This window comes from Pimephales promelas, chromosome 3 (genome assembly GCF_988280905.1).
Source record: "Pimephales promelas chromosome 3, fPimPro1.hap1.1, whole genome shotgun sequence".
NCBI lineage: Eukaryota > Metazoa > Chordata > Actinopteri > Cypriniformes > Leuciscidae > Pimephales > Pimephales promelas.
The window spans coordinates 29,480,069-29,492,147 of NC_142771.1; the positions used below are offsets into that span (position 1 = coordinate 29,480,069).

Sequence of the window (12,079 nt, forward strand, 5' to 3'; positions counted from 1 at the left end):
CTAAGGAGTGCATTGTGTTCCCCTGCTTGATTGTTTAATTGCAAAGTATTTAAGCACAAACAAACATTCAAAAATGTCATTTGTCAAAGTCAGTTGACAGATCAAGGTAGCTTACTGTTAGAAAACTATATATTAACCATTCATTTTTATGTGCTGTAGAGTTTGTAAACAGAAATTAATTTATTTCAACTAAACGGCAAGAGCATTCTGAAATAAATAGGTTATTTTTTCAAAGGCAGTCAACCTTACAATTAAAAAAAATTACCATGCTAACAGCTGGAAAAACCAAGTTGTCAAGATGAACTGGAATTATCGTTAGAATTCAAGCCTTCAAGTAGATTAAACCCGTTTCTCTTCAAAAGAGTTACAGTTCCACTTGCAAGTCTAGGGTTGATCTTTCCTCTTTAAAAAAAGGTGCTGTCAAAACTTTCTGAACCTGAACAATCCGAGTAAACATTTTCACTGCAGCTCCGACAACCCCTCATCCTTTCACGCATCTTGCCAATATCCTGGTGCAGCACCAGGTCGTGTGTCACAGACAGCCGTGGACATGTGTCTGCTGGCAGCTAGCTGATAATCTTGCTTATGGCTTGTAGAGAGGGGAAGTCATCATCGCCGATGTGCTGCGTCTTATGGGTGTTGAAGTCTTTCAGAGCCAGCACCTGCTTACAGGTGGGACACACTTGACAGTCCAACTCCAGGCTGTTGCTGCTGGTGCATGTCTGCCAGGCTTTCTTTTTGTTTTTTTTAGGCTTCAAGCCTTGCTGCGGTTTCTCGAGAGCCTTAAAGTCTCCGTGGGCAGTGAGAAGCTCCTGTTGCTTGCGAGTGTCTGGTAGGAGAACCAGCAGCTCGTTGAAAACCCTGTTGAAATTCTCTCCCAGCAGCTCCTGGCAGCTTTTGTAGTACTGGACAGCAGGGATTATACCCTGATCAAGAGAAAAGAGAGTTTATTAACATCTAATAAAGGACAAATGTTAGAGATCAAGGTAAAATATAGTGTGTAAACCAAGGTTTTATGTTGACATTTTTTCAAAGACTGTGAGTGCATCAAAGGTTCTATAATGGGTCAGCAGTTTTCCCACCATTTTTAAACACCTTTCAAATGGTCCTATGGGATGCGTCAAATAAAACTTGAAAATAATATATTCAATTTATGTTTATTTTTTATAACACTTTTAACAATACAAACAGTTTCGAAGCAGCTTTGCCAAAAATACATGTTTCAAATATTCAAATAATTTAAAAACATTCAAAAGTATCAATTAATGAGCTGCATAATAATTATAAAAGAAATCATGCTGCTTAAAATAGATTTAGACGTTGCAGGACTAATAATCCAAAGGTATTTTATATCCATTTAACACTGGGGAAAAAAATAAGAGTAATTGAAATCTTGGTTTGAAAGTTACCTGTCTAAACTGGCCTGAATAATTTTTGAACTCATTGAACTTGGTTTCATCATTTTGAAGGAAATTCTTAATAGACTGAATAAGGTCCATGTTTCTTTGCTGGAAATTTTCAGGGATGAGGTAGGATCCAATTGCAGGTGTCGGTCTGAAAGAAAACAATGCCTGAGTGAGGTAAAATACTTTGTTTACTTCAAATACTTTACTTACAAATACTACTATTTTTGCAATCACTGTAAATACATCAAACAGAATTCTCCGTTGTGAAGTGATGTTACAGTGAAATAACCATTCATAAGTTTAGGATCGGTAAATAAATAAATAGATAATTAATATATATATATATATATATTACTGAATTTATATTCAGTACTATTTTACTGAATTTTTTGATTAAATAATGCAGCCTGGTTGAGCATTTTATATATATATATATAAATAATGCTCAACCAGGCTGCATTATTTAATCAAAAAATTCAGTAAAATATTACTGTAAAATATTATTACAATATAAAATAACTGGTTTCTATTATAATATTTATCTATGTAAATGTAATTTATTCCAGTAATGGAAAAGGTGAATATTTTCATCTTTACCAACACTCTTTAAAATGATTTGATCCATAGAAAGTTCAATGAAACAGACTTTATTACAATTAGAAATCTTTTGTGATATTGTAAATGTCTTTACTGACACTTTTAATCACAATAATTCCTCCCTGCTGAATAAAAGGACAACATTCGATAATACTTCATAACAAATCATATTAACCCATACATTTGAACAGTAGTGAAGGGGAAAATATATGTACAACAAATGTTTAATTTTAGCAATTTTGATTATATCGTGCCAAAAAATGCAATATATTAAAAATAGTGTTAAACAGTACTGTAAAAAAACTTTAACATGCCACTTGGTTTCATACATTAAACAAAACATGCATTGGATTATGTCGACATTATCTCATATTTTTGTTTTGAAACAAAGACTATGAAAAAAAAAAAACTTTTATGTACTCAAAATAAACCAGTGACCAAAAAACACCACTTTCCCTTCACATAACACACACACAAACCTATAAGAGTACATAATCACTTCCTCTAACCTGTTAACATCCGACACGGATGACTCCACCACATTACTGTTGAGTGGGATGCCAGTGAATCCGGGGGGAGGTTTGCTGACAACAGACCCGAGGCCAGGAGGAGGAGGAGGCGGCAGTGCACTCTGAGTGCTCTTCAACGGAAATGCACTTTTAAAGCCTACGAAACACAAGGAAGCACTTATGAGTAGGGCTGCAAAAAAAATGACAATGCAATATTTTGGTTTTTCTGCCATATATATTGTGATATGATAAAACACAAGAAGTTTCGCCAGACGGCTAGAATAGAAATTTGGAAAGAATTAATCATTCAAGAACGATTGGGGTGATTTTGTTAGGTAGTGCATCAGCATAGAAAATAAGAGAGAAAATAAGAGAGAGAGAGAGAGAGAGAGAGAGAGAGAGAGAGAGAGAGAGAGAGAGAGAGAGAAGAAATGACTTTTTACTCAAAATGCTAAAACATTTGGGAAACCTTGAAACATTCGTTGCAGCCTCCCAGTGTTAATTTAGAATAATTTGTCATTATTTTTATCAATTACTTTTTTTAACAGATGAAAACGAGACGATAACTAAAAAATAGTTTTGAATAACAAAAACTATGACGAAAATGTTTGGTAAGGACGATTTGGGAAGAGAACAGTCAGAACTGATGCATGTCTGGGAGAAAGAAGAGCAGACAAATGGATAGATAATAAGAGTGAATATTCAAAAGCGTGTTCTATTCGATACGGTTTTCTGTGTGCACACACCCGAAGCGTGCAGCCATGCACATAGAAACCTATACAGAGCACAAAATACTGAATTGAGCTCGTGTCAGAATGGACAAATCCACACAACATTATGTCTATGTCCATTTTGGAGAGAATTCACGTAAACATAGGCGGTTATGTCTTTACCGAACATTAACAGTTCATATCGGATGTGATCAGTGCATAAAAGTGCAGTGCGTAATAAACCTAATGCCGCCTGTTCCCTTAATATCAATCTAACAACAAAAGGAAAAGAGAAAAGCATTCACTGCTCGTTAATAGCTTTAATACGGATTAATTCTATTTAATTTATACAAATGATTATGTCTGCTTGAAAGAATAAAGAATGATGCATTCAAGTTGTTATAAAGAATTTTACGATTTTTTTATATGTCACAGCAGTTGAATCTGTCTGTAATGTTCAAACTTTAAAATCAGTATATTAACAAGTTAATAAATGTTTTCTCCTGGAGTATATCATGGGTTTGGAAATTTTAGAGAAATTCTAAATTAATGCATGACAATTGAACTAAACCCTTTAGATTTGACTAAATCTACTAAGTCTACTAAAATCGCATTGTATTTCACAGACTAAAACAAACAATTCAGATGACTAAAACTAAAAATAACAAAATTTGCTGTCAAAATGAACACAGTGGCATCGTGGGCAGTGCTCCAGCATGGAGCACAGTTGCGCTTATATATATTTAATTTATTTGTGACTATTAATAAATATACATAAAAAGAAAATATATTATTTTACAGTAGAATTACAAATATTACTACAGACATTATATTATAATTACTAATATTTAAGTCTTAATTTTCAGATGGTATCAAAACAAAACAGTGCTTTTATTCATCAAGCTTTTATTTCTGATGGGTTGTCGTAAATTACGTGCTTCAGTCTAACCAGTAGCAAATTGCAGCCAGTGAGATTTGACAACTGCACTAAGCCATATCGAGATATCGATTTTATTTCGATATATCATGCAGCCCTACATAAAAGCGATGTCATTTTGTGCATTGCCTCTTTAAGAAAGAAACCCTCTTACCAGGTGGAGGCTTTTTGGAAACAAGAGCTGGGAAATCCTCTTCTTTGGATGGAGGGGCTTGATCAGTAACTGTCTGCTTGAAAGGGGAAGGAATATTTTCAGGAAATGATGTACAGGACAGTGCTTCTGCTGGCTTCTCAGCGAGTCCATTTATAAATGAGTTCGTTTTGGGCGTAGTGGGAGCTTTGGCGAGACTGGTATCTGGTGGCTTCATCTCAGGAACGTTCTCTTTGTGAGCCATTTTGGAAACGGACTCCGGAGTGTGCGAGGGAGAGCCCAAAGATGAAGTCATCGCTGGCTTCTTCTTCTTACTGGCTTTGGGGTTGGGGCTGAGCTGAGATGAGCCACCTTTCACTGTCAGCAAAGTGGAAATGTCAAGCATAGTCGGTACCGTACGGATCTCCAGGGCTGTTTTACCGCTCTGGGGGTCCTCGTCATCAGACGAGGATGGACATTTCACTTTAGGTGGAGCTTTGTGGGTTTCAGCAGGGGTGAGCTTCTTTTTGCGGCGAGAAGAGGCGGCAGAGAGAGGCTGAGGCACACTTCCACTGGGGGGCGGGTCACTAGCGGACAGTATGGATGAAGAGACCACATGGGCTGTTTTGGTGGGCAGAACCACAGGTTTATTGGGAACCACCACAGGTTTGCTTCCTGCTTGAGACCAGGCTGACGTTGTGCTCGACTGGGGCTTCTGTGGTTTGATCTTGGAGACCAGTGCAGGGAAGTCCTCCTCCTGGAAGGATGAATGTTTCTTGGGTTGATTCGTGTATGCAGGTGTCATTGGAGAGGAAACCAATGAGCCAGACAAACTTGGAAAATCATCTTCCTTCAGGGAGACAGAAGTTTGTTTGATCGTGCTGCAATAATAAGGAGACATGACATTGTTAATCGCTGATTTGCTCAAACTGAAGGGATAATTCACCCAAAAAATGAACGTTTTGCCATCATTTATTGGGAGTCAGTGGGTGCCATCAACTGTTTGACTACCGACATTCTTTAAATATCTTCTTTTGTGTTCAACAGAAGAAAGAAACTCATAAAGGTTTGGAACAACTTGAGGGTGAGTAAATGATGACAATTTTCCTTACTGTGTTAAGTATCCCTTTAAAGGATTAGTTCACTTTTGAAAAAACTTTTGCTGATAATTTACTCACCCCCATGTCATCCAAGATGTCCATGTCTTTCTTTCCTCAGTCGAAAAGAAATTTAGGTTTTTGATGAAAACATTCCAGGATTTTTCTCCATATAATGGACTTCAATGGGAACCGGATGGTTCAAGTATCAAAAGACGGTTAATAACTGTTTCAGATGCAGCTTCAAATGTCTTTAAACGACACCAGACGATGAATAAGGGTCTTATCATGCAAAACGATCGGTTATTTCAAAACTTACTCCAAAAATGTAACTTTTATAAGGACAAATGCTAGCCTTGCTATATTCTCTGAGGCGCGTTTGTAACGTCACGTAATACGTAATTACGTTCAAAAGGTCACGGGCGACGTAGCCGGAAGTACAGAATCAAAATCGTCCGACATCGTTGTTTTTCCTTTTAATTCCTTTTTTTGTAAACGGTGTTTGAGTTAGTTTGCACGTTCAACCTATGCGTTCAACTTGTAAACACTGACTCTGTACTTTCGGCTACGTCGCCCGTGACCTTTTGAACGTAATTACGTAATACGTGACGTTGCAAACGCGCCTCACAGAATATGGCAAGGCTAGCATTTGTCCTTATAAAAGTTACATTTTTGGAATAAGTTTTGAAATAACCGATCGTTTCGCATGATAAGACCCTTATTCATCGTCTGATATCGTTTAAAGACATTTGAAGCTGCATCTGAAACAGTTTAACCGTCTTTTGATACTTGAACCATCCGGTTCCCATTGAAGTCCATTATATGGAGAAAAATCCTGGAATGTTTTCATCAAAAACCTAAATTTCTTTTCGACTGAGGAAAGAAAGACATGGACATCTTGGATGACATGGGGGTGAGTAAATTATCAGCAAAAGTTTTTTCAAAAGTGAACTAATCCTTTAAACTCAATGTATAATACTAGATTAAGCGGTGCCTGTCTATGCAAAACTCAGTACAATGTCCTAGGCGTTTCTTGCTGTTGTTAATTCTAAGTGCCCACCCACCCCTTAATTTTTAATTGACGTTCTGGCAAGTAGAAATGCTAGCTTCGTTAGCTAGCTTCGTGACGTGATGAAACACATTTGCCCATTTAGGGCTTCTGTAGAAAAATGTTGCCGCATTTCAATGTAAGGGGACCCGCGGTGTACGTAGATAGAAAAGGCTCATTCTAAGGTAATAAAAACATAACGGTTCATTATGTAAGGTCTTTATACACTGATGAAAATATAGTTACGTATATGACATTGGATTTCAATCAACAGATCCTCCTTTATATATATATATACACACCTGTATACACACACACACACTGCACCTTTAATGCCCTCAGAAACATAAATTTGAACATTAAAAACATCCCAGAAAGTAATGTATTAATGTCAATTAATGTGAATTTGAATAAATTAATAGAACCAATCGCTAAATGGAAATTACCATTCCTACATGGAAAAATACATAAACGTGACAAAAAAAAAAAAAAAAACCCAGGACAAACATACCTTTGAATTGGGGCTGGAGGTGCAGCTGCCCCTGCCCCTAAAACTGGGAAGTCCTGACCAGCCAAAGAGGCATTACTCTTCATTGATCGAGCTGAAATATAAGTAAACATTCAGTTTCACTTTCAAGAAAAAAAAAAATAAATAAATAAAAAATCAATACAACAATTTATCATATTTTCCATTCTTATAACCTTGCATTTCAGTCGCAGGCTTTGCAGTGACTCTGTTGTTTCTTATTTCATCTGGCTCCATCTTTTCTTCTTTGCGTGGCTTCTGACTGCTTCTGTCTTGCGCATGGCTTCTCTCTTCTTGTCGGCTGGCCATTGAAGCTCGCAAAGCAGCTGCCATCTCTCGGTCCTCTTCCTCTCTGCAGACAACAACTCTCTCAGTCTTCCCTAGGCGATCTTATATGTTTAGAATGAGGCACTAACGAGGACCTACCGAATATATCTCCAGCTCCTGACGTTCTGCTGTCCTCCCGGGCCTCGTCCTCTTCCTGGTCTTCCCGCTCTGTTGAAGCGATCCGCTTCCTCATAGTCATCGCCACCAACTATCAGACCTAAAAAAGCCATTCAAATGCGTTTAAGGACAAATAAGCGGCACCTGAATAATCAGATCCAACTCACAAAAAGAGCAAATTCTGCTTTACCGTCATTTCTTCGTTGCTGTCTGGGTGCATAGCTGAACTGAATGTCGATTTGGCGATTCTGCCGTGCCTCTGCTCGGCTTTTGCTGTGGGCAGCAGCTTTGTGAGCCTTATAGTCAATCTCTGTGCGGAAAGCGTGAGTGAACTGCTCTGAACTGCAGCGCCCTTCCTCGCAGAGATAATGGCTCTCTCTGAAGTGCTCGCTGAGGTACTGGTAGTCACTGTAGGAAAAAAAAAAATTTAGATTACGATATAATGATTCTGTAGTATAGCTGACACTAGGTATGTTTACATTAGGGCTGGGTATTGAGACAAATTTCACAATTCGATTCGATTTCGATTCACAAGCTTGCAATTCGATTCGATTTCGATTACGATTCGATTCAATATCGATTATTTTGGATATCAGTTACAATAAATGGTCATTTTTCTCAAGGGAATCAAATCTCTTAAATGCTGTAAAGGGAGTCTAGTTTTGTAGCCATACAAACACTTAAATTACACTTTTATTTATTTTTATAATAAGTAGATCATATGAAATATAAACATTTAAATGGTGGCTGTCATAAAAACTTGCTAGATTTATTCAAATATGCATTAAATATCGAAGAACATTAAGATTATAATGCATATGTAATATGATGTATATATTTAGCAAAATGCTCCTCTCTAGGAGTTATTTTTTCTAGCTGACTAACGAGTTGATGTGGTTTTTCTGAGGTAAATATGACGATACATGACATTAATTACAAGCTGTTTAACTGACGTCTTTCCACGGTGGAAACGCTGATTGAGCGAATCAATGTGACATGATATGGATTTCGATAAGTTGTACTCTATCTTTTAACACACTTTCAGATGCTCATTCATGTTTATTTCGCGCTGTGACTGGTATTATTAACCCAGAAGAAAGATCAGCGCTGCTGCTTCTTTTAAGCTGCGCCAGAGCGATCTCACGCCACAGCGCCAAAACGCTATTTATGTTTTTGAATTTCTAAAGAAAATGAACGTAATTTGAAAATTGAGACTTTGTTTCATATCAATAGTAACAAAGGACAAAGATTATTGTGAGTTTTTGGATGTGCGCAGCCACGATACAATGTTCCATTCATTCAAATGAAACAGGATGACTAATCGATTCTTGAGATTTAAGAATCGATATCGGTTCGTAAAAATGAGAATCGATTAATATCGAGAAATCGATATTTATTACCAGCCCTAGTTTACATGCACTATTTTTCGTCAGTTGGAATGAATCCAATCTGATTTCAGCAAATATTTAGTCTATTTTAGGGCTGTGAAATGATTAATTGCATCTAAAATAAAAGTTTGTGTTAACATAATGTGTGTGTGTAGTGTGTATAATTATTTTGTATATATACACGCATATGCATGTATATATTTGGGAAAAATTTGTTATTAATATATCAAATATTTATATTTATGTATAATATTAATATAGTATAAATATATATATATAAAGGACATACACGCAAATATTTCTTAAATATATACATGCATGTGCGGTATTTATATATACAAAATAATTATACACACTACACAAACATATATTATGTAAACACAAACTTTTATTTTGGATGCAATTAATCGTTTCACAGCTCTAGTCCATTTATATTCAGTCTCACCAATTAATTAGTTAGTTAAATTGTAGTAGTAAAACATACACGTTTTTACATGGCATAAAACATGTAAACATACACATAACGGCACCGCACACGTGCGCGATGTATATTTTTTTTTATCTGATTGAGAAATTAGTCGGATTCAAATGTTTGAAAGCTTAATTTTAAGATTTAAAAAATTACTGCTAATTGTATTATTTCATGTCTACATGACGCCTTTCAATTCGATCAAAAATTGAATTCGTACTATATACCCATTATTTGGGTACATGTGAACGAGTCACTTCTGGAAATAAATGTTAATAGAAGTAAAAAATAGTGATCTTCTACCTGTAATACTCCTGAGCTCCATCTGCATCACAGAAATGGCAGAAGTAATGATCTCGTCGCAGGTGCTTCAGTAGCTCATCATTGTCCAGGTAACGATCATCACAGAATTTACAAAGCGGATGTCCACGATGCGAGGTGTCATCCGGGTCCCCTTGCGTTCGATGGCGAGCCAGTTCTTTTCGATTGTACCACTTCCGCTCGTACGAGAATATCTGTATACAGTTTGGCAAATCATTCATTGTACGCCTGAGGAGCTTGCAAACTAAATAATTCAAAAATACATTAAGCTCTAATACGCTACCTTCAGATGCTTAGCACATAACTTGCAGCAGAAGAGCTCATGTTGTTTCCGCATATGTTGCTCTAATTCTTCAAATTTGGAGAACACTTTTGGTTCTGGACAATGTGGACATTCATGTAACAAAATCTTCCTGAATTTGTAGTAAAAGATTAAAAAAACACTTGTAAGTAATAGGTCCCACTTTATATTAAGTGGCTTTAAGTACTATGTACTTACATTGAACAATAAATAAAATGTATTATTGTGTTTCTGTTGTATTGTAAAACACTTTTGCTGCTATTGAGGTGTGATACGGGTAAGGTTAGGGACAGGTGTGGTGGTATGGGTCGGTATGTATGTACACAATAAGTCCATTGTATCAAATTATTAATTTTAATGCAAGTACATAGTACTTAAAGCCACTTAATATAAAGTGGGACCCAATTAATTTAGTAAACCTTTTGAATATACTTGGTGGCAACAATGAATGTTTGGTTAAAATGACAGTTTATCTTTACGTTCCGAGCGAATATAATACACACACTGAATATTGTTAAAAGGCTAAAGGCTATTTAGACAATTTAGTATCTCTGCTGTAAAAAAAATACATAAATAAATACAATTTAAAAAAAAAAAGTTAAATGAACACCTGAACTGCGCATAGATCTTCCCATCTCCAAAATAGATGTCATATTTCTTCTCACACTGATATTGATGGATTTTCAGAGCGGCAAATGGTTCAGGTTTCTTTATGAAGACCACCTGGGATATTAAGAAAAATAATAAATCACATTATTAATTACAAGAGAAAGAAATCTGTTGTTTTTATGAATGAAACAAAGTCTTCTTTAAACACAAATGAACAACGTTGTCAATCAAGCAAAAGCAGACTAAAAGCAGAGTCGTGTATACCACATGTCAAACTTGCTGATTAGTGTAACTTGTGCTAAACAAGCACTTTAGAGCCGTGCACTCTTGATCGATTGACACGCGAGTAACTCACCGTCAACATGACGTCACATTTTGACAGCCTGTCAGAGAAACTACACGTTTCTTTCAACGGGAGTTATCAGTGAAGCTGGTTACATAACAGCACAACTCAGAGCTGTCCCAAAATCATGTATTAAAAAAAAAGAAGAACTTTGTCCCTATTGTATCCATGGCTTTCACATATGTCTAAACACATATGAAGTAAGCTAACGTTACACTGTGATGGACGAAACAAAAAAGTAAACTAACGTCAGTTGTCACGGGAAACGTCAGGCAATAAATCACCACTGCTATGCTAACGTAAACCAGCTAACATCTGTTTAACAACAGATATCATAACAATGACTCAAACAAATAGATCTAGTTCACTTCTAAGAGATGACAAAACGGAACTAAACCTTTTCAGGTCGTCTCGACCTAACAAACACAACCGCTGCCATTATGAATCGACAAGCTAGCTAGCTAGTGTGATGGGAGTGGTGGCTCTGAGGCCGTGTTTCCGCGAGTGTGAGCTGTATGTGTGTACAGCAGCAGTGACCGAGGCCTGTGCTCTCGCTGCTGGAGGAGAGGAGAGGGCGAGGCGGCACCTTGTCGAGCTGTTCCCGGCAGACGGCGCAGTACTTCTGCTCGCACAGCACCCGCATCTTGGTGGAGCAACGGTAACACACCGGGTGATCGCACTTCCCCACCGCGAACATGTCGATGTCCTGGCAGCACAGCACACATGTGCTCTCCATGTCTTTCTTAAGGGTGGATTCCATACTGTTAGAAGGCACTGGCTGTGTGTGCTGTAGTTTTCTCGGTAAAATCCGTATGGATTTGGAGGGCTAGTTGTAAACGACAGCACGGGCAGTGAGGCCGGGTGAAGCGCGCTCCTGAGTGCGTAATCGTTCAGCGCAGTGCATTGTGGGGACTGATCCACTCGCCTTAGACAGGAAGAGCTTTTATTATGACACACCTGCGTTCCCGTTCTGTGCGTGAATTAAGTTAAAAGTACTATCCTAATTATATTAATATGATTTAAATTATATATTATATTTTTTAAAGTATAACGTCATATCAATATGATTTAATTATATTACAAAAATCATTAATATAATAATAATACATCACACATTTACTATAACATCAATTTAACGTAATCTTTCAGGCCAATTTTGGGCCAAATGTGCAAAATCATGAGATGTCTATTGACTTAATATTCATTCAACTGTCAGTATTAATGAAAATGACCATATATGAATG

General features: G+C 36.9%; 1 protein-coding gene across 1 annotated transcript; it reads right to left on the reverse strand.

The window, feature by feature from the left end:
- Nucleotides 1-8: 8 nt before the first annotated feature.
- On the reverse strand, nt 9-11,742 carry znf598 (zinc finger protein 598). Its single transcript, XM_039686762.2, has 12 exons — nt 11,422-11,742; nt 10,494-10,606; nt 9,866-9,995; nt 9,565-9,776; nt 7,595-7,812; nt 7,387-7,504; nt 7,137-7,312; nt 6,946-7,036; nt 4,314-5,170; nt 2,513-2,669; nt 1,410-1,554; nt 9-926 (listed from the first exon to the last, which is right to left on the reverse strand). The coding sequence occupies exons 1-12, from the start codon at nt 11,593-11,595 to the stop codon at nt 567-569; spliced, it is 2,751 nt and encodes a 916-aa protein (XP_039542696.2). The 5' UTR covers nt 11,596-11,742; the 3' UTR covers nt 9-566.
- Between the last annotated feature and the right edge of the window lie 337 nt (nt 11,743-12,079).